Below are 24,040 nucleotides of genomic sequence, written 5' to 3' on the forward strand. Positions count from 1 at the left end.
ATGCATCAGGTTTCATTAATAATTTAACGGGCAGCAACCTAATATTCCTGTCGCCTTTTTTTCCTTTCCATAAATCGGATCATCCCAGCCAACTGTGACGCGAAAAGAACTGTTATTTGTTTGTTTTACTTTTACTGTGATGATAAAACACGCGAAGCTTTTAAAGTACCGCCCTGTGCAAATACAGTTCTGGTAGTTGTCCGTCTGAAAGAAAAAAACCTGTTGGATTCGGGGCAGCAGTGCGGTATGGGGAGTGAGGGTGTGACCCAAACCTTGCGATTGCTTCCTTAAACTTAAGTGTAAAGTTATTTCTTGATGGCACTTTTAAAAAAAAAAAAAAAAAAAACATATTGACGATTGTTGTTTTTAGTAACTTACTTCGTATGGGTGAGAGGAGAATCGAGCGCAATTGTCCGCTAATGCAACAAATCCCATTTGTTTCTTCTGACAGATCACACCAAAGAGATCATCCAGGAAGCGCTCAGCCTCTGTTTCGGACTCCCCACCGTCTAAGCCTTGCAGCCCTAAACCCAGTGAGAACCTGCCCGAGCCTCCCAGTCCCATAACGCCGGCCCCGTCATTGCCGACCTTTCCGCCCGTCGGAAACCCCCCTATGGAGACCCCCACCAGCCGCCCTATGCCACCTGAAGCGCGGAGGCTGATTGTAAATAAAAATGCAGGCGAGACGCTGCTGCAGAGGGCCGCCCGTCTGGGTTACGAGGTAAGCAGCTTTTCTGTCTCTCTCTCTCTCCCGCACTCACTCACTCCCCCCGCCCGTCTCTCTTTCTTTTTTTCTCTCTCTCTCACACACACACACACACACATCTGCGCTTCCTGTTTCTTTGTGACTCAGCCCTGCCATAGGTCGCACCCACTTCCCTTCTTTCTCGGAGATGATGCCGCTTGCGCACTCCCTCACACTTCGTATGTGTCAGATGGTGACAGCTCGGCGCCGCTCAGGACGAAACCGCGGCTCCAGGGAGCCGAGTCGGCGGGGGTGGCTGAGTGGTGCTTCTGGTGTGAAACGATCTTTTTCGGTCGTACACAGAACGAGACAAGACATCCGTTTTCAGATCAAGACTCAAAAGAGTCATACTCAAGCATGCACAGCAAGCTTGGCTTTCGGTTAAAAGGTGACCGCCTCATTTAGATAAGTACCCCCCCCCCACACACACACTTCTTTTTATCTGGCGGTGACGTGGCGACGAAGGCGAGAGCGGTCGGTCAGTCACGCGGTTCTTTTGTGCGGTTTTAAACGTGGTTGGGGGTGGAGGGTTGCTATTTTATACTGTTGCCCTTAGTTAAAAAAACAAAAAAAAACCACTTGCATTCAGAATGTTTCATTAAGCACAGTGCAAAGTTATTATTTCCCAGCAACAAGAAAATTTCGTTGCTTTACTTGGAGAAATCTGCTTGCAGAATTTCAAAAACATCTAAAGATTTCCGTTCAGTTTTTCCTTTGATTTGATGTGTAACGGCACGTATAACTGTAGCTCTTACCAAATGCATGTTTCCCTTTTTCATAATTCCATTTATAACTTTTCCGTGTAAAGAGCAATCACACCCCTAATGTCCAACCGAAACTGATTAGCCATGCACTTCTTGTGCCAATACTTGTTCAAGTGCATAAGTATGTATGTAATATATTATAATTGGCATTATCAATGAAATTATAGAAGGGGTTTGAAGTGGCATAGAGTTGTACTTTTTCTTTTTTGGGGTCATCCCTATTTTGAGATATGACCACTCAACACCAATGCTATGGACAGCTGCTACTGCCGGACACCCAAGCAGCTGCTGTCCATCAGCTTTCTGGGCACTCTGCTCCTACAGCAGGGTTTTCTCTTTCTCGGCTAACAAAGCAGATAGACATCCATCTGCCTGTTTCGGTAGCCTGTACGTCATCGCCCGTTTTTTTTCCATGTAAGTAATGTAAATATATAAAAATTTCGCTTTCGGGTCTGTTGGGGGGGGGGGGGGGGGGGGTGTTGAAGAAAAGACGAAACAAGACAACGCTCTCCATCACACAGAAAATGAACGCCCTTTTCCCCGCCCTCCTGACTGCAACTGACTTGGCTCATTAGCGCACACCGCTTTTTGCGACAAAGAGTGATTTTTAAATTAACCCTTGAAACTTCAGCTCAAAAGGCATTCCATACTCTTACCATACTCGCTTTTTAATAACACACATCACACAGCCGTTTAAATAACGAATAAATGGTCCAGTGTAACTCTATTCAGGGTTTAATTTATAGAGCTATGGTTCTGCGATTTCAATGTGTGACGTTGCTTTATGCCATTAAAGCTCAATCAGTTATCTGACAAGTGCACTCCTGCATCCAGGGTTTAATTAATCCTCTTGGCGACAGTGCTTTGTGTGAAAGGTGCTAAATAGGTGCTCTTTTAGACCATTAACTGCCTGCATCTCCTGGGATTCCTTTTCTTTCTGTCTTTCCTTCACTCTCCCTCTCCCTCCATCTCTGTCTGTCTTAGTCAGACAGTCCTAATTGGACTTCCATGCTGGAAGAAAAAAGGTTTCCAAATGGTTTTTTTTTTTCTTTTTTTTTCATCCTGACCCCGAAAGCACCAATTGGATTGTTTGTGTATATTTTATTAAGAAAAAGAAATTGCTCATTATTTGTATATAAAGGGTCTCTAACAGACTCCCATATCCACCATTGTATATTATATTTTGACTTAAAATGTAAAGTCATTCTAAATAGAAAACATTAATGAGCATAGATTGGTGGAAAGGTGTGATCTTGCATTAACTTTTCTATTTAAAAACACTTTAAAGCATTGGGTGAAAACCACCATAACCAAAAACAAACCTTTAAAATGTAGTCATTTGACTTATGAGTGAATCCCCCCCCTCCCCCCCCCCCCCCCCCCCCCCTTCATTTAGCAATTCTGCCTAAACAAGTTCAAATTTCCTTTTTTCAACACATCCCCAGTTTCTGTTGGCTGTTGCATGCTGCCAGGACTGTTCTGCTAATTTAAATGTGGAGTGTCTGAATGATCAGGGGATTTTACACTTTTAGATGCAAGTGTGTAAACAACAGGGAGTTTGTTCATCGTTTGACTAACTCATTTTAGCAGAATGTCTTATACTTGTGCTGTTGCATTTTCAAGTCTAAGACCTTTAATGAAGCACTTCTTGCATCATTTTTAAGTAAATGGAAATATTGTAATTATGGTAGGTGGTGTGCAGTTTTTATTGCACAGTTTGCTAGTCAATATTAGACTATCCCTTTTAAGAATGTGTTAGCAAATAGAAAACTTTAGTTTTAAGCTTCCACCGTTATGTTAATTCAGAAATAAGTTCACACACACACAAAAAGCAACTCTACTGTTGAGATATAGTGGGTAGAAAAGGTTTTGGGTATATCGGCTTTGCTTGTGCTGAAAATGTTGACACATGTAGGTGACATATGCATTCAATGTAATGTATTCCGATGAATTTTAAAGGTTGTAAATTTGTCTTATTATGCCCATTTCCTCATGGCTGAACTGGATAACTTGCATAATTTAAAGATTACAAACATGAATGTGTTGAGTTGTTGTACAGCAGCTTTGCATATAATGTGAAAGACCTTTCTAATCAGGTGCTCTTTTATGAAGATAAAAAAATAAATGCAGGGAGAAGCCTTTCTTAATTGAAGACTCCTAATGCTGTGACATTAGCTGGGCGAAATCTGGGCAACCAAAACAAAACACGGTTCACATTCAATTTCTGGTAGGTCAGTTTTTCCTCCGCCTGCTTGCTCCCTGGGTTATTAGAATAAACAGTTGCATGGCATCCAGTTTTAGCAGAGGGCAGTGTGTTGGTGTGTTTAAGGCTTTGGACTTTAAACCCTGAGATTGTGGATTCAAGCAGGGTATTGACATTGTATGACCATGAGCAAGTTACTTCACCTGCCTCTGCTCTAACTGAAAACAACAACAAAAAAAAAGTAACCAATTGTATCTCAAATGCTGTATTACCCATTAGATAAAGGGGTCTGACTAATAAGAAACAATAGGTACAAAGTTCAATCTGAGAACATTTTGAAAATGCTTCCTTAGACGGTGGCAACAGGCCTTTTCAAACATTTATGGACCTCTTGAAATGTCAATGCATCCATCCATGGTCGTCTCAAAAAGCTGATCAACTTTGCGGTCCTCGTCATTTTACACAGGTTTCAAACTCCACATTTGTATCGATTTCTTCACCTTTTATTGCAAAATAAATAGCAAATGATTCGCCCCTGTTAGGCTGGGCTGGCGGCAAGTATGTCTGGTGGGGTTGTTGCAAGGCGCGCACTTGGCAGCCGCTGCCGAGCCGGAATTAATAACGTATTTCTGGCAGGATCCCAAAAGACTTGAGCGTCGGTCGATATATCCTCGCAGAGTCTGTCAGGAGCCTTTACGTGGGGGACCTTTTGCCTTCTGCTGATCCTGCTTTATATTACAGACCAAGCGTATGGCCTTTTATAATCGGCTGAGCCTCTGCTTTTCAGAGGGTCTTTTAGCGGCGCTCCCGGGTGGGAGGATTGGAGGTAGTGTCGATGCTTCTAATTTATCAAAGGATTTTCGATAGTGTCAGATTCTATTTGATTAGAAAGCAGACTTTGTTTGAAGGCTTGGTTTATTATAAAGAATAATTCTACGAATTCCAAACCATACAGGTATTAGAGTGATTAGCCGAAAAGATTTTCGCCCATATTGGAGCCTTCTTAGGTTTTCAAGGCCGACAGCGCACTTTGCACGCTACAAATTCAGATGCCTTTTCACAACCGTTATGTTATTTTTTACTATCGTTCACAATGTTCGTTTGAAAAGGTAGATGCTTAGTCGAAATGCTAAAGAACCAAGTCGGGAATGCCGATTTCACGGTAAGCGTCTGCTTTCAATGTTACCTGCTGTGGTTACTGGCAGCCGTGTTAATAATCCAGAAGCGCATGAGCTGCCAAACCAATAAGTCTTTGACTGCTCTCGCTCGCTCGCTCGCGCTCTCTCTCTCGCTCGCACACACGCGCTTTGCCATCGCCTGACATTCGATCAGACAGCAAGCAGCGTCTTGGCAGCTCGGTGCACAGCTTCGCGTGTTGTCGCGTAAACACCCCCCAGATAGAGGCGGCTTGGCTGCTCCTCCCAGGGTGCGCCAGCGCCTTGGAGCAGCAACAGCACCAGAAGCAGCAGTCGATGCCGCCTCCTCTGCTTCTCGGCTTATTTATACAAGCCCAGTGGTAGTCCGGGTGCGCCTCCGGAAGATTTTTAGATCACCAGCCATATAGGGCTCGTGAATATTGCGAGTGGCAAACAAGTTCTACAGCATAGGCAAATTACAAGGTATAACTGTCATAATATTGTAGAATTACGTAAAAGCGATATGTTAAAAAGCAGAAATCAAATCATTCATTAGCCTATTAAATGACCAATAACCAATTCCAATCTGGAGGAATCATCCACAGTAGAAACTGAAGCACAAAGGTTCTTACTCGTTTTGGTCCTCGATATCAAAACGTTTATGTCCGCACTACACTGGCTCCCACGAAGAGCTTTATTATTGTAATGACAGCAGATTCATTCACGAACAAAAACCATGAACATATAATAAAGTAATATGGTTTTGTTTACATTCAAGAATATATCTCACACAGATAATAAAGTGGAAAGCAAATATATTAAAATACTCATTCAACTCAATGGATTATGAAGGTGTATTACTGTCTGTATAAATGCTTAGAGTAAACTTTTTTTTTAAATAATGCTTTCAAATGAGAAACATTCTTTAAATGAGTTCACAGATTGTTCAGAATATCCCTGTTATTTTGTGGAGAACAAAAGTTGAGTCATGTGGCTATTCCAAAAAAATTTAATGTGTGATGTAAAGGCAAACATGCACTGTTGCCACTAAAACTGCATTTAGCATGCAATGCTGGCATGGCACTATATCATCGCCAGTCTGACTCACCCCCACAGCACCTCCAAAATCATCCTATTCTTGTGCTGTATCTATTATATTATTTTGACATTTGAAACTAGTGCCATGATGCCTTCAGTTCTCTCACATGTCTGTCTCCTTTTTTTCTTTTATGTGCGTTCTCAGTTTGATTGTTACATGGGTTGTGTGAACGGTGGTGTTGTCATAGGGAATATTAATTAGATGTTGTTTGCATAGAAATGAAGCTCTCTGTTATGTGTCACGATACTATATAGACTAAGTCTCGGATTGCAAACAACCGCAGTAAATAGTACTGTAAACAGAGGGTGGTGTATCGCTCATCGCAGAATTTGCATTTGGACAGACTTTGTCAATTTTATTACACAATCATGTGGACACCGATCACAAATAAGTCTACAACCCAAAGTTCAAGAAATACTCCTGGATTGAGCAGTGGAGGGAAGCACATGGCAAAAGAAATGTAAGCAGTGATACTGCGGCCAATGCCTGAAGTTCTGCCTCAGTCAGTTTGTCAGACATTTTAAAGAGTGCAAACTGTAGTGGTTCGTGGGGTAGCCAGTAGTTTTTGTATGGTGGCTATGGCTTCCCTTTGCCACCACTTAGAGGTGCCATTGGTGGCCATCTTCAGGTTTTAGGGAAATTAGCAGTATACATATTTATTTTAGGCAGTAAGGTCAAAAGACAAAAATATGCTCAAAGCATATCTAACTACTTTTGCACATTCTCATTATCTCGTTGCTTGCAGTACGTTTGCTATGACAAGAGTGATTTCTGTAGTTCCCTAAAATCTAGGAAAAAAATCTATGGATTTTGAACATGCAAAGTTTAAAAAGTCAATCAGTATTTTTAAAATGTATAACTTGACGTTAAAAATTAAATGAAAATTTATGGAAACATGTTGCTTAACTGGGGCTGCTCAATACTTTGTCCAGTGTTGATTTTTGCCTTGCATCCAATGGTGTCTGGATCAGTTCAGCCTGCCTGTGGCCCTGAATTAGGTTTGAAAATGTTGCGTTTGTATTACTTTTATTTTTTTATTTTATTTTTTTTTTACTGTTAGCTAGTTTAGAAATTATTTGTCAACTTGTTTACATTAATATGAATTTCTGTGTGTCTAATCCTGGTGACAAAAACATTAAGAATGCAGTTAATAATGGTTACACAAATTGATTGTTTAAACAAAAAAAAAAATAAAAAGATGGCCAGACTCCACACTTATCAACCCTTGATCAGTGTTGTGCCCAGTTGTCCCCTCTAATCCACTTGCACACTCTCCCGTCAACAAGCATTAAGTGGCTGTTGTGTCGTACACATGATCCTTGCGGTCATGTGGCTCAGGTTATTTTCATGTCTTGGACAGACATCTCATTACCTTCAGCTGCTCTCCATGCTAGCCTGGTTAGTGCATGCATAGTAACAAAGCAGCTTCATGCTGTATCCTAGAGACCAAACTGAGTCCGTGAAAAGGGAGGAAGCAGGCATCTCAAATGTGAGGTTGCACCTTGTACCTGAAGGACAAGGTGCCTTAAAATTCAGACTCTGCTTCCTGTCGCATGCCATAATTTGTTGTTGGGGTTTTTTTTTTTTTTGGTTCCTCCCCCCACCCCACCCCCAGAAAAAAAACATTGATTAGATCTAAGGTATTGTCACTAATAAAACCTAAATGCATGTGCCAAAATTAATTTTACTTACCCGTTTTGCTTCTGGTCAATGTGTATAGATACAAAAACATAGTGACTGGTAGAAATAAAAGGTATTTGTGGTTTCATATTCAGAGTTAGGTGAAACTTATTTTTCTGTTGTTGTTCATATTACATATCATCTAGATGAGGATATTGCCCTAGAGCACTCCAGTTCAGGAAAATTAATTTTTTTCCAGTTGTTGCCTAAAATATGAAAGGTTCAGACACTTGTGTTTTTTTTTTTTTTTTTTTTTATATATATATAAAAGTTCAGCAAAATAATAATTTGATGCATTTTCTGCAAAGAAACTAGTTGGACTCTCATAGCAACAGAATGTTACTTAGTCTCAGTGCTGCAATCATGAACGCTTGGTATTCAAATCGTAACTAAAATGTGTCTTGCTTCTCATTTAAACTCTTGTGACCTTGCAGGTGTAAAGTAAAATTATTTGTTCTTACTGTATGCAAATGATTGTTCCTTTGAAAATGCCCTATATTTGGTATATTTATTTCCAATTATCTCAATCAAAGTTAGTGTTAGTTGCTTAATAGGAAAACAATCTATAAGTCAACATGGTGTATAGTTACTATTGTCTGGTCCTTGGGTTAAGACTTCAAAACATTTGAATGTGTCCTTTTTTGCGATGGACTTGCACTGCATTTTGATGAGTCCAAAAGCCCTGCGACATTACACGATTTTTAGGGTGATTTTCAGTCAGACACTTCATTTACATAATCTTACAAAAGCAAGTAGGAGGGAGCCGTGGTACACTTCCATGATAGGCAGTCGTGTAGCTTGGCATCCCCAGTGACTTGGTCTGATACTACTTAGTTCTAGTAATGATTTTTACAGCAACACTCTAACCGAAGGCTATAAATAGAATAATTTGAGCAGGCTTTGAATAACGCATGAGAGTAGTGTAGGGTTGTGTGGCATAGTGGTTAAGACTGTGGACTTCAAACACTGAAGTTATGGGTTGAAATCCTACTACTGACACTGTTTGACTAAGATCAAGTCACTTCACCTGCCTATGCTCCAATTTGAAAACAAAAGAAATGTAAACAATTGTATCTCAGATGTTGTAAGCTACCTTGGATAAAGGCACCAGGCAAATTAAGTAAAATATAAATGTAGTCCATTCTACTACAAATAATGCATGAATTAACTTCTCTTTATTCTCCATAGATGATTTAATATATTTTAGCAAGTTTTTAGGTGGTGGTTTAATGTATGAGGTAAACAATAGAATAGTGTCTAACACCTAGGCTGCATGCTTTTTGAGTTCCTTCAGTACCTTTTAAAAAGGCCATGTCACTGGAAAGGCATCTCCTCTTGTAAAGGTTTATCCTGGGACTGCGTGCAGGTCTTTGTGTGCATGAAAGTCTTTTAATCTCTGTCAAGCTATCCATATTCCCTCTCTGTCCCTCTCTGTAAGGAGGGCAGGCATTCCTAGCTTATTATGGTCTGCCATCTCTCTAACATATTGCAGGAAAATTACACACTTCTACCCAGGCCTGTATCATCTTCTCCATTTCCCTGGTGTTTCTGCCTGACACTTTCTCAGGTCATCTTCTGCAGTTAAATGGATTACTGCCCTTTGGTGGTCCCTTTTCTCCCCCACTGGTACATCGTCATTCTATTAGAATGTTTTCTCTTCTCTGCTAGGGTCTTTCGGAGCCTTGTCTTTGGTCTGTGCCACACATTCTTAAATAGATATCCATCAGGTCATCCATTGCCTATGGTGTAAAATGTCAAAATTACTTGATGAATGTTTAAATCTATAATTCTAAACAAAGTAAAGTTGTCCCAATAGAATTTGCACACATTGTAAATTTAGCCTCATTTAGGGGGACAACTGGTCTGATGCGTGCTTTTTAAAATAATATTCTTCTACATAAAATGTGTACCACTGGTATTTCCTCAACCCCCAACCCTAGCAGTGCTATGTGGAAACAGATGATGCAGAAATACAAAGTCCATTGAATTCTTTCAAAAATAATTTAGAGGAAATGGTGGATGTATTACCTATTAAACTGGAAAAGGATTTTCTTTTTGAATGTCCAAGGAATTAAAAAAAAAAAAAAACTGTTGTGGACAGATGGGATGAGCTATTCTAGGGTTGCCAATCTGCAAAGAAGGAAAGAAATTATGAAAGCTCGGGTCGAGACTGGCAAATTTGCATAGAAATGGGAATTTTTTAAAAGATTGTGGAAGTTCAAAATGAGATGTTTTTGGCTCCAGAGTCTTAACAGTAACAGAAATACTGAGCAGGGCTACATTAAAGTCAAAGAAGGGAATGAGTCTGACCCTAGAACTCTGTGTTTGTTCAAATCTGGTGCAAAGACTGCTGAATTCGTCTAATTAGAAGGTTTAATAGTTGTCTCAAAATACAGTGTATATAAAATTGTCAAGGCCGTAATTTACAAGTTGGTTGTATGGGACAGTTCTTCAGATATAGGCATCTTCTGACTTAAAATAAGTAGAAACAGACAAGCAAGTAGACAGAACATAAAATTTTCACTTGTGTTGTGTAAGGAGTGCAAAGTTCAGCATTCCATTTCATTAACACAAAAGTAGTACAATTCAGGTTTCTAGTACTTCTAACCATAAAACTGGCAGAATATGTTTATATATAAAACTTGGTATACAATATCCTATTTCCAAATGTCTTTGAAATAAAGATTCACTGTTTTTTTTTTTTTTTTGTGATGCACACAGTTTAAAGACATCATGCAGTCTATCCAGATACATACCAGCCAGATATAAATGGTTTTATAGAAAATTAAATCTATATAAATTGAGGTTTTCATTTTCACTGTCTGTGAAAATCACATGCTCACTCTCTTCTTCCAAATCTATTGGCAGAAAGTGCTGGCCTTCAGCCTGTCCATTTCATGGCTGTTCATGAGCATGGTGTGTTGAACTACAGGGGGGCGGGGGGCACATTCTGTGATAAGCTGAAAATTACTTTTTGCAAACTACAAATCTGGATAGCTGAATTTACAAATGGGAGTACACATGTATAGTTTCAAGTGGGAGGATGATGCTATATTAACTTCTTTTGTTAACCAAGTACTAGCATGAAGACAAAACACATCTCTTGTTAGTGAAGTGTTAAAGGGGGGGGGGGGGGGGGGGGGGGGGGGGGGGCATACAGAGACAAGTATCAACAAGCAGTAGAATAGTAAAGTGCTTATGGATATATTACTTATAAACCTCAAGAGATTAACTGGTTTGGGAAGGGAAAGTCTTGGATGAACTGTAATTTATGAGAAGACAAAAACCCCTGTACAGTATGTGAAAATAAGATGTTTTGTATTTTTGTCATATTGCAATTGCTGTTATAATTTAAACACACAATGACAAAAGACCAAGAATAGCAATGGAAAAAGATGCATCCAGTACATGCTTCTTTGAATTACATAAATAAACAGGTGCCACTTGCTTTCAAATAAATGATTGTAAAGTATATTTTAAGGTATCTATTAATGCTATGAAAAAAAATTTTATACTTTGTAATTATAGTATAAAAACAATGGCAAAGCTACTGAGTAGTTTATTTGAATGGTGAACATGAAGTTCTTGACTTTATTTAAGAAAGCCGGTCTTTCTTTTTTTCTTTTTGCTTATATAAATGTAACGGCATTAATTCTGAGAAAAGCTCATACTTTCAGTTTTCTTTTTTTAATTCAAGACCTTTTATTATTTATAATCATTAGCCAGGATGAGACTGGTGCCACGGTATGACTGTTTGGATGGCTGCAGCAAACCTACTGAGGTTCTTTTTGTGTGCCCTCATTTTTCTTGTTTACTGTCAGGTTGATCCCCAGTGTTTGTGTCAGTGCTCCATGAAATACTGGCATTCCTGCACAGTTGGCTCCTTCTATTTTCTGTCTTCTCTCATCTCCTGCGCTTTGCAAATATGAATAATTAGACATTGTTTATCTGGATACAAGGCACTTAAGAGGAAACTGAAAAAGCGTAATAAGCTATACTGAGATGTTTAAATTACATCAAACATATGTGTTTGATATGTTAAGAATGTAAAATTAAATGGGTCATAACTGAACTGTCCGCTATATATGTTACACAGCTTTTTAAACATTTTAAAAATTAATACGTAAGGAATTTTCATTTAGTCCAGGTTAGGCTGTTCTTAGTATTAGGTGACAGAAGAGAAAGCAATACTCAAACCCATTAACTGAGGAGTTGGTTCTGTAGTCTGTCAAATATGGTATCTGGGGTGATCATTTGTACGGTGCCCATCATATTGAATTAAGTTTTTCATTGTGAGTTTGTCATAGTATCCTAGGTTTTTACCATCCATTTATTTTTTTTTTTTTTTTAAAAAAAGGTGGCAGCAAGTACTTTTTGTTTAACTATGAAATGAAACACACAAAATTAACATTTAGTTGAAATTATTATTTTGAGTCAGGGAATTGCATTTCACACAGTGATATTAGTGGAGTCAGGTGTGTCGTTATGACACTTATTAATGATCCTTTTCTGTCTTTTTGTTCTTTTCTAGGAAGTTGTCTTGTACTGTTTAGAGAACAAGGTGTGTGATGTAAATCACCGAGACAATGCTGGATACTGTGCACTCCATGAGGCTTGTGCCAGGGGATGGCTGACAATTGCACAGCACCTACTGGAGTATGGGGCTGATGTGAACTGTAGCGCACAGGATGGGACCAGGTAAAATTATTTTGTACTGCTTTTGTAATACAGTAATAACAATGTTTCCATAGTTGCATAAATTCCAAAGTGTGTGACACGGTGTTGAATAATGAAAACTTATTCATACAATGCACTCTCCTTGTACAAAACAATAAGAAAAAATGTCAAACTGAATAATAAACTGAAAAGATCTATGTAAAAAGGATTCTTTGCTGATTTAAGCTGTGGCTTTTAATACTGATACATAAAGATTAAGGAGTCCTTCCTCTCAGGTTTTGTATACGCAGATAAACTTTTAAGAACAAAATTTGAATAAGGTTACAAACATAATGAGGTTAAATTTGCAATTAATTATAATTATGATATATAGAACATTTGTATAATTTAATTGAAACGATTATGCTAGTGTGGTATTACTGTATATTAATAGCTACTTAATAATGTACTCCTTGGAAAATGTAAATTTTTTCCCTACATCTGCTGAAAGCATCACATCAGGAGTAAAGGGTTTTGTAATTTGTTTTTGACACTTTGCAGTCTTTAGGTGAATCATGATATTAAAAAATGCATCTTGTATGCCCAGTGACACAAAACTACAGAGCCTGAACAAAGGCTTTGGAAGTTAAATAAATAAATAATAAAGGGTTAAATCTTCTCTGAAGCACACAGAGAAAAATAAGGCCTCGGGCATAGCAATCAAGAATCAAAATCTCTCTGTGAGGAAGAAAGGAAATGCATCCTCTATTAGTTCATTTTTCACTCCAGCTAAGTCCTGTAATTCAACAACCTATGGGCACTCACTTTATGGCAATTTCTCAAAAAGAGCATTGCGCAGACTTGTTTCAAGAAGTGAAAGGAAAAAAAAAATGGAAAATGTGTTGGTTACTTGTATCTGGCAATAAGACAAACACCTTTAGTGTGCAATGTATTTACACATTTGAAAATATCATAAGTTTAAATGTAGAAATGCAAGGCAGATTTTTTGAGTGGAATATCTCAAAAAGTGCCTCAATAATTCTGATTTAGAGAATTTCTAAAAGATCTGTCTGGTCAAGCTGACATTTAGTTAATATCAGTCCTTGTGCAATATAAGGAAGCTAAAATGGATCCGTGGGCCTAGCCATAGTAGGCTGTCACAGCTGGCCTAAATCTATAGGAGATCTTTTGATTCATTTAGAAAGGCAGGTCTGTAATTTTAAGAGCCTAATGTTATGATTTGCCATGTATCACCTGAAACTCTGCTTTGTCAAGAATCAGCATCCACCTTGTTTTCCCCTTCCTCTTTGTGTTCAGACCTCTGCATGATGCTGTGGAAAATGATCATTTAGACATTGTTCGTCTACTGCTATCCTATGGGGCTGATCCCACACTTGCAACCTACTCTGGACGTAGTATCTTAAAGATGACTCACAGTGAGCTGATGGAAAAGTTTCTTACAGGTAAGAATCTCACTGGAATTTTGTTTTGTATTTTCAATACTTATTAACCTCAGTTTAGCATTGTCCCACATTGAATGGTGATAGAAGCGGTCTTTGCTTAAGATTGTCTACTTTAAACTCTTTAGATGCGCATTAATATGCTTTAGGCTTTTTCTGTAGCTTAGCCAACTTTTATGATATTTGGAGGAGTAACTTTTTTCTTTTTGACAGATTATTGCATTTTTTTTAATCTTAGAAATCCAATGTTTGTCCTAATTGTTGTTACTTAGTAAAATAGGAGAGACATGGTTTTTGAAAATCTTTTCAAAATTTCACTACAGTTCACTTTGAATTTCCCAATTCAGGAGTTAAAACTGTTTGACTAGTTTGCTAGTTAATGTCTGTTTTAAACTGTAGTCCTTCTCTAGTCTAATAAAGTATAAAAAATGTGAGCAGGATTGGCAGCCATGGTTGGCAAGGCATAAGACTGGATGTGACTTAGTATGTATGCTTCTAGAGACAGGAGTTGACCTCTCTGTGCTTTTCCTCTCAACCAGCTCTTTTGTGTCTTAATCAGGATACGCTTCATTGAGCTAATGCTGTCAGTAGCTTCCATCTCCTCATGTCTCAACAAGTAGCTCTCTGTTTTTTCTATAAAAATAGGCAGGCCATTAGCCTACATGTCTTGATCCTTGGACATAATCTACAACTGGTTTAGTCACAAGTAGTGTCAGCTATGTACTTATTTCACAAGCCGATACTTACACTCTATGGTGGGCTGGCACCCTGCCCGGGGTTTGTTTCCTGTCTTGCGCCCTGTGTTGGCTGGGATTGGCTCCAGCAGACCCCCCGTGACCATGTAGTTAGGATGTAGCGGGTTGGATAATGGATGGATGGATACTTACACTGCTGTCTCTTTCACAGCTTTGAATGTGATGAGTCCTATGAGCAACTTGCATTTCAGTATGCAGTAGTGTTTAAATTATGTAGCCTCTCATGAGTTACACTGTAGTCTTTTTAAAAAGTTATGGGCACTTCTAGCATTGGAAATGTGGCCATCTGGAAATAACTTTTTAGTTTCTCTTGAACTGCGTTCTTCATTATGTTAACTGCTATCCCAAAAACACTGATTAGAGTATAGACATCATTTTGATAGTTGCGTTCTAAATTCAGGCTGTTAAAATGATCATTCTGTTCTTATAACATCACTTAACTGTTCATCTCCATTGTTTTTGCTTACTAAAATTTGGAAGTATAAAAGTATTCAGATCCATATCCCTTTCTTTTCTGCTGCTGGTAGTGTGTGAAACAAAAATTTAGCTCTCTTCAGAAGAGCTTCCAGTTTCTTCCTTCCATCTAATAAAAGTGACCTAAAGAGAGAGTGAGACAGACCTTCTGACACAAAAGCGCCTGACAGGATCACGGTCTCTGGTGCTCCAAGGCTAACATCGTGCTGCTAAAATGACATTTGTGTGTGCCTGCCGAAAAGATCGCTGGGTTGCTTGCGTGACCTACATTAGATAATGAGAAAGCAAGCAATCATGTTCAGGCAGCAAGAGAGCAGGCAGCAAAGTGCTAACGTTTGGCACCATGAGAGCCCATTCCCTGCGTCTACAATTAGGCCCCTCGTGCCATTCATTCCTTAATCATTATTTGCTATTTAGCATTTAAAATGCTAGCTTCCTGCTCTCTGGTTGCCTTAGTAACAGAGAACAACAGGATACGCGTGTGGTGCTTTTCCCCCCTCGCTTTCTTTTTTTCTTTACTACACTACTGCCAGGGAACATCATTATTTCTCATAGGTTTGAATCCGGCAACATACGTTAAAAAATTAATATACTTTGTAAATTGAGAAAAGAATAAGCAGCATCTGGAGAATGTGTGAATAAACAGTTATACAAAGTTGAAGAAATTAATCCTTTATCTGTATAGTTTTTCATGCCTTTTAAATGCATTCAATAGTTAGGTTTTTGTTTTTGAAACTGAGTGTATTAGTTTTGGTATAGGAATTTTAGTGTTTTGCTATTCATGGTGTTAACTTTCATATTCCAGAGCTGGTTTTTAAACATACAATGCCCATTGTTTTTCATGATGCCTTTCATATGGGACTCTAACAGTACCCTGAAGAGTCCTGAATTGATGTTCTAAGCTGTAACGCTGCCTATATACAAACACGAATGACTTTAAAGCTGTGCATTGTAGGTGTTCAAGAGTGCAGGCAGGGTGGAATGGGTGGAGAAGAATGTCAGGAGTAATTTGTGACAGCTGGGTATCCGCAAGTGTGAAAGGCATGGTCTACAGGACGGTAGTGAGACCAGCTATGTTATATGGGTTGGAGATGGTGGCATTGACCAGAAAGCAGGAGACAGAGCTGGAGGTGGCAGAGTTGAAAATGGTAAGGTTTGCATTGGGTGTGACGAGGATGAACAGGATTAGAAATGAGTACATTAGAGGGTCGGGTCAGGTTGGACGGTTGGGAGACAAAGTCAGAGAGGTGAGATTGCATTGGTTTGGACATGTGCAGAGGAGAGATGCTGGGTATATTGGAAGAAGGATGCTAAGGATAGAGCTGCTAGGGAAGAGGAAAACAGGAAGGCCTAAGCAAAGGATTATGGATGCGGTGAGAGAGGACATGCAGGTGATGGGTATAACAGAACTAGTTACAGAGGACAGAAAGATATGGAAGAAGATGATCTGCTGTGACAACCCCTAACGGGAGCACCCGAAAGAAGATGATTCACTATAGGGGCCTAGTCCTCAGTTTTTCCACTTATTTGAGGCATGAAAGTGACGTTTATTCTACATTTATATTAAGTGATATCTAATTTGATCTATATGTGCAGCATGCATTAGTTCTTTAAAACCCAGCTTAGGAGTACATAGAATCCACATTGAGGCATGCCCAAATTAATTGTCAGTTTCTTTGATGCTGTTCGAAACTGCTGTCCAGCAACTGTGATTATGCGGTGCTATAGATAAGACCCAATGTCACAGTACTGGAGGAAAAATTAATTTATTCATTTTGCAAACCTTTATATTCCAATACAGAGTCATAGGGGAAACATGAAAACAAAGACTGCTTTTTGTTGTCTGATTAGATGAGTGTAGCCCATTTCTGCATAATCTACATGAAAACTAGAAGATAGGGGAATTTCCTAACTGCACCACAGAGAATCATTGTTTTACACTTCCCTTGCTTTATGCTATGCATAATATGTATTCTTCAACTTTGCTCTTTCTGCGAACGTATTTAATACATGAGAAGAAAAGTTCACAATATTATATAGCCCTCCACTACCTTTTCTGAAGCACCCTAATAACAGCCATTACGCTGCCTTCTGCTTCTGTGTTAATTAGTCCGCTCCCCACTGTGAGCTTGAACTCTGTGGTGTTCCTCATTTATATCTTTCTTGAGAGTGGTTATGAACGCTTTTGCATCTGCTTTTTTGAAAGCATTGTTTCCATATTGGAAGCTTTCTCCCTGTGTCCTCTCTGCATGCTTTCGCCTAAGCTCACAGTATGTCCTACCTTTGCACCTTTACTTGGCCAGCTTCCATCCCACTGCAAAGGTTGATTGCTCGTCTTTTGTTCCTTCTCTTTTGTGTATACACTTTTTTCCTGCATATATTGCATTCTTCTTCTCTTTTCATCTGAATTGCTTTATCAATATTCTCTTTGTGTTTATATCTATTCTCTATGGTCCTGCTGTTTCCTGTTCTGCTCACTGGTTATATATGTAGACCCTGTACTTTATGAATTTGCGTGTGGTTTTCAAACATGGTGTATTTTGTTTATACATGTATGTGGACCTGTGAGTGTGCGTTGCATGCAAGCACTGCAGTGGTCTCCAATTTAAACCAGTCCTTTTGCTTAAATACAAATTGCAAAACCTATTCCATCATACATGTTTACCCTATTTGCGATTTATTTACCAACTATATATTTGATATAGCATATTGTGACTGAGTGTATGTTTGTGTGTGTGTGTGCTTAAGTTCAAGGCTGGTAGATATGCACTGGCTAGTGATGAGCAAAACAGTTTGCACAGTATTGAATTTGCAGCAAAACTTAGTTTTTCTTAATTCATGAAACTAATTGTGGTTTGTGACAGATGAAATTTCTGTACATTTTTGTCATCTGCAACCTTCCAAAAGCATGGGAAAACATTTTATTCTGATAGTGTGGAAAGAGTAGCACAGCTAAACAGCCCTTACTTAATCACTTTGAACATGTTTCTTCTTTGCTAAAATCCATTTGGTATGGGTCAATGGCCACCTCCACCAAGTCACAGGTAGAGTCCACACTTGCATTGGCTTGCAGACGTTGGGGAAACTTGAGTATCAATGGTGTTACTTCAGAAACAAAGTGAGCTGTGTGAGGTGGAACGGACTACATGAATATGCTGGCAGTCCATGTAACTGATTAGCCATGGGGAAGGAGCCCTGGCAGATGGAGGTGGCAATGGTGGTAGCAGCAGCATTAGAGGGCAGCTAAGTAGCAAGACAGTGATTCTGGCAGCAGAATAACCTTCCAGAAACAATATTCCTTGCTTTCTATTGCAAAAAATGTAGAACAAAAATTTCTAGTGATTTGCGCACTTTAGGAACAATTTTGTGAAACTGCGTGGAAAACCAGTCTTGCCATTTTTACTCATTGCTGGGCCCCATGATGCTGAACTATAATTAGTAGACTTCAGAATGTTATCTTGCATAGTGGATATTCTCTCCAATCCCTCTACAAAGCAGCAGTTAACAGTACATTGAAAGTTGAACGATGTCTAGATGATCTTTTTATATGTATATAAAAAAGAAAAGTTTGTGTACATGTCAGCATATATGGAAAGATATTTTGAAGATGAATACAAGTTATTTTTCTGTAACATTTGTAACAACTGCACCCAGTTTTGTATCTTGTATGGCCTCTGCTTTCTGTTCAGATTAATTAAATACTATTCTCCTCCAGGACCATTGCCTCAATAAGCTTGGTGAAGATTTCTAGCATTTGATTTAACTATTGTGTAACCCTACATTCTGCATCTATATCATATGAGTTTGGCCTTTTGAAACAACATTCTTGCACATCTTTAATAAGGTGCTCGGAATTGATTATTTTCGCAATTTATGCCGAGTATATATCATGAATTATGAAGAGTGTCTTTTCATGTTTCAGTGAAAAATGATTGATTTGGGAAACCAACCTTGATGTGAAAGTTTACAAAGAGACTTTACCTTCTGCTTTCCTGTTCATTTTTTGCAGAGTACTTTGCTGACTTGCAGGGCCGTTCTGATGATGATCCAGGTCTATACTGGGATTTCTATGGCAGCTGTGTTTGTGGTGAGTAAGGCTTAAACTTTTAGTAAACAATTCTAAACCGCTGTACTCCACCAATGTGTGTGTGTGTTTTTTTTTTTTTTTTTTTTTTTCAAATTTTTCTATAAAATATCTTTTTATTGAACTATTGTTTGGGGGTATCTTCATTGAACACTTTATGGAAAAGGGCATTATTCTTAAAATTCTGAATGTTTTCAACAGACATATGAGTAAGTTTTTCCACAATGACATCTATAACTATTCAAAATTGTTAAAGATATCTCATGCTTAAGAATTGTACCATGCCGTTTTCTAAGCGCACTTCCTCCTGAGCAAGGTTGTGGGGGCAGGAGGCTATCCCAACAAGCATAACGCACAAGACAGGAACAAGCCCCTGTCCATTAGATGAAATTCACTATATAAAAAAATTGCAAGCTGTCCAGTGCAGGAGAGGGATAGGGTTAAATAAGTTAAAAATTCCCTCTAATGATTCAGATTCATGAGAGACCATGTTTCTTTAATTTGATAGACTCTGACAAAGCAAAAAAGGACTCCTTCCTTGAGGAAAATATTTTCAAATGTTGAAGAATAAAAGGCTGTTTGTTTAGTGGATGATGTATACATAACGTAATATTCTTGGATATATTTGAAAGGCAGTTTACAGTTTTGGCACTCAAAAATGCCTATGTGGTTGCATTCCCTTTAATAATTCATAGTAAACTACTGTATGTTCTGAATAGAGGAGGAATGTTTTTGAAATATGCACTAGTTGCATAAAATCTGTAGTATCTAGTCTAACAATAGATATGGGAATACCTAGATCTCATTCTGCGGACATGTAATAAACCGTTTTCATTTCTACTGTGAGCTTTGTTAGAATAAATGTTTTTAGGGATAGGCACATACAGTTTCTGCTGCGGGCATAAACAATAAATGAAGATATTAGTATATTAAGAATAAGGTATTTTATTGTATTATGAAAAAGGGATTGCACTGCCATGTTTTCTAATGGTAATAAATGTTTTCATAAATTGTTTTTCCAGTAGAGTGTCAATGGAAGATGGAGCTTATCTCGACAGCAAGCTGCCTAAGTAACTAGCTGTGTTTTGATACATGAGTTCATTTTAGGATCTAGAATAAAACAGATTGTTGTTCTTTCTTTTTACAGAGCCATCTGATGATGCTTCTGCTTTTGATATTTTGGCTGACCCACCAGGCCCCAGTGATGATGAAGACAACTTAAAAGATGTCTTTGAATTTGAGTTTTCAGATCGGCCACTTTTGCCATGCTACAACATCCAGGTGTCCCTTTCACAAGGGTAAGATGCTGTTTTTATATTTCATCTAACTGTACAAAAATGACAACTGCCTCCTAATACCTGTCCTTGCTGTCACCCCAGATGGTGTGGCCATATGTAAATATTGTAGGTTTAAGAAGGAAATCCAACCCACTGCTCTAAAATGTGTATACTTCAAACTGTCCTACCTTCTAGACAGAGTATATAAAATGTAAATTATTTAGGTAATAGCTGCAGTATTTTTGTAGAATGCCGTTTGATTGAATGAATCTTTTGTAAGAAATACTTTTTATTTTTTTTATTTTTTTTTTTGCATCATAAAGTTTGTGTTGAGAGTTTTAAGGTGTAGGATATGCAAGAAGCAATGAAAGGCACTAAAGAATGCAACTGGTTCACAATATACATTGAATTCGATTGTTGGTTTGACAACAAATTATCCCTTTGAGTAATAATCAGATAATTTTTGTCTTCTTTGATGGGATTAACATTTCACCCTCATTATGGATCTGTTTTCTAAAGTTACATTTGCTGACTAGGCCCTTTTTTTAATGAATATAAAGTATATGTTTTGCTTTACTTAATTTTTATTGGAGGGTGGAGATAGAAGGATGCCAACTCTGTTTCTACTCCTTAACTTTACAGAGTTGACATCCCAAGGGAGCTGACGGTATATGCAGTTCATAGTGGGAATAGAAGCTAGAAGTTTTGCTTTTTAGAACAATGTGAGACAAGCAATGAGGACTTCAAAATACAAGGAAAGTGTTGTTTTTGGGCATATACCTCATAAATCTATTCTGTATAAAAATTCATGAACTTTGCTCTTTTTGTTTTTTGCCTATCTTCAAATATATGTAATAATTATTCATTTGTATTGCACATGTGTTTGCATTGGTTAATATGTGTCTGGTAATACAAACCATAGTGAATAGCAATCCAGCTCAGCTTTTGCCATGCTCTAAGGTATTGCATTTTTGACCAGCAAGACTTGAGCCATTTATCACCAAAATGCCATGCTTCCATTCCCATCATTTTCACCATGCTGCTAAGGCATAGCGCTACCTACTATGCAGAGTTGAAGTGTCATATTGCTTGGCTGTCATTGCTTAGTGGCAGTGCTCATTTAGACATTGGTGTCAGGTACTATTGTCGACATGAGTGAAGTAATTTTAAGACGAGAGGAAGACACTTGTTGTTACTGAGAAGTATTTGAAAAGTTTAATTCTAAACCTGTTGTGGTCTGTGCAGGATTATGCTTGCTTCTAACTACCTTGTTTTGGACAGTAATGAACTAGACATTCCTTTCTAGTTGCTAAGTTTCATTGTTTTAGTTTTGCATACTAAATGTGCACATTGCTTTCTCGAATCCTTTCATAGATGTAAATCTGTCTTTTGCTAAGATAAGCATAACCCTAAATGCAAAACAATAAAATTTCCATATAAAGAAATTTGGTACAGTGGGAGATGATAGCACTTTTGCGCACAAAGCGTTAGCTACGTCACATTATAGATATGTGAATAAGTTATTCAAATGCAAAATGGCATATTTACAAAATGTGATGTATACTTCTATATTATGATGATTTAGAAATAGGTTTAAGTTGAGGTTTCTCACAGGATTAGGATCATATTTTTGTAATAATGGGGACATTTCATAATGGCTGTTGCTGGAGAATAAACAAGTGGGTGGGGGAGAAAATCCTTAGTGATGGGAAGGGAAAATGTTCTGATGTGCAGAATTCGGAAGTTATCATTCTTATATGTATTTTTGTTTCCCTTTTACAGGCCCCGGAACTGGTTGCTGCTGTCGGATGTTTTGAAGCGGCTTAAGATGACTCCACGTGCATTCCGCTCAAGTTTCTCGCATATTGAGGTGGCAACAATTTCGGAAGCAGAATTCTACAAACAAGCTTCTCTCAGTCAGCTTTTCTCTTGTACGGAGGATCTGGAGCCATTTGTGCCTGACAGCAAAGAACTTTTAGATTTGGTGGAATTTTCATCTGAGCTCAGTGGACTGCTTGGATCAACACTGGAGTGTTTGGACAATAAATGGGAGTGTATGCGGGTGAAACGGTTGTGACCTTCAAGAGACTTATTGTCATGAACTCTTATAAGAAAATGGAGCTTTTATTGTTATAAAGATTGCACATAGTGTATATAAATGTTACATATTGGAGAAAAATGAATTGGCAGATAAAATCCTGCTATTTGGACAATTGAGATATTAGAAATGACATTTCATTTTATTTTTGGTGTTATTTTTTTTAATCTGTTTATAGATTTATTTCTTTTGTACTGGGTATTTCATAATCTTTTTTTTTTCCTTTAAAAATCTACACTATCTGGGGAGAGTTTTATGAACTTTTAAAATTTTATTTAAAAAGGAAAAACACAAAATAGGCACTAATTTTCGAAGGTGGTGCCCACAAAGGTTGTGTGATCTTAGTTCACTGTTCTGTGGTGTGTGCTTTACTGTGTTTGTTTACAGACTTACCTGCCTTTAGGCAGCTTGAAATCAGAATATTTTTAATATGGAGTTATTTTCCATACTAACCAGATTACCCTTCCTTTTTTGTTTTGCTGTTTATTTTTGTTTGTCTCTCAAAACTCTGCCTTCAAAATAATTCTTTTATACCTGTGTTTTAGAATTTGTTTTTACTTTAACTCTTATTTAAAGATGAAAATTTTAAATATTTTTTCATGTGTTTTTTTGTAAGATATTAAAAGTTTAAAAAAAAAAAAAAAAAAAAAAGGATTACTAATGAAAGCAGTTATACTGAAAAAAACTTGCTTCAGTTTGTAAATAGAAAAACAAAACACAGGAAGGTAATTACATTAAATGTTTCTGACTAGTGTGTGTCTTGTTTTTGAAAATGTGATCAGACTTTGTAATTAAAAAAAAAAAAATCCCCCTTCATTTGTATTTATATTTTACAAAAAATTTCCTTTAAAAATTTAAAATGGCAATAAAACATTTAAAGAGAATTTCAAACAGTATTGGAGAACTTGTATTTCACTTTGTTAAACCTCATTAAATGAAATCACATTATTATCTTCAAATGTGAATTGTTTTATGATGCAGTGTATAGTGACTTAAACTTTTTAAGTTTAATATTGAGTTAGCTCTAAGGAAAGAGAAACATTTTGATTACATTTGCTCAAATACTGTTCAAAGATGCATTTTAACAAGAGTTCGGGCAGATTTTTTTTTTAAAGTAGATTGGCATGGAAAAATTTATTTTGCATAAAAACACTGAGCACTAACTTTTTCCAGAGTATATATTCATTTAGATATTTAACAATGTAACATTGTGTTGAATTTTAGTGGCCACATACTAAAAAGCTTCCTGAAAGGGTAAGCATCTCTCTATATAAATCTTCAGAAAAATGTGTTGGTAGAAGCCTTGCCTTTCAAACATTGTGTTTGTTTATTGCTGCAATAATTTTTCATTCTTTTATGACTTAAACAGCCTACAGGCATCATTAAGAAATTAGAAGTGAATTCACTTGTTAGAGAAAATTTTAATTTCCGAATTGCTGTGCATTCTGCCAAGCTTAGGCAGTCTCATACTTCAGGCCATTAATTGTTCAGCCATGCAAGATGTGCATGCACTAGTTTGTGTTTCAGTGTCTAACAAGTAATAATAATAATAAAAGAAATTCAAGACTGAATTGGACTTGCAACTATCTATAACACAGGATCCTGGGTC

General features: G+C 37.6%; 1 protein-coding gene across 4 annotated transcripts in view; it reads left to right on the plus strand.

Moving 5' to 3' along the window:
* bcor (BCL6 corepressor) overlaps nt 1–23,327 on the plus strand; it is a 59,950-nt gene extending 36,623 nt beyond the window's left edge. For 3 of the 4 annotated variants that reach the window (XM_051926100.1, XM_051926101.1, XM_051926103.1), the window contains 6 exons: nt 452–721; nt 12,159–12,325; nt 13,601–13,746; nt 18,982–19,059; nt 20,204–20,354; nt 22,116–23,327. In XM_051926100.1, the coding sequence (XP_051782060.1) occupies nt 452–721; nt 12,159–12,325; nt 13,601–13,746; nt 18,982–19,059; nt 20,204–20,354; nt 22,116–22,410 (1,107 nt within the window). In that variant the 3' untranslated portion in view covers nt 22,411–23,327. Of the gene's footprint in view, nt 1–451; nt 722–12,158; nt 12,326–13,600; nt 13,747–18,981; nt 19,060–20,203; nt 20,355–20,975; nt 22,018–22,115 lie in introns of those variants that run through there. The other variant, XM_051926102.1, reaches the window with a different exon arrangement.
* The last annotated feature ends 713 nt before the right edge of the window (nt 23,328–24,040 follow it).

This window comes from Erpetoichthys calabaricus, chromosome 4, assembly GCF_900747795.2.
Source record: "Erpetoichthys calabaricus chromosome 4, fErpCal1.3, whole genome shotgun sequence".
Classification (NCBI taxonomy): Eukaryota; Metazoa; Chordata; class Cladistia; order Polypteriformes; family Polypteridae; genus Erpetoichthys; species Erpetoichthys calabaricus.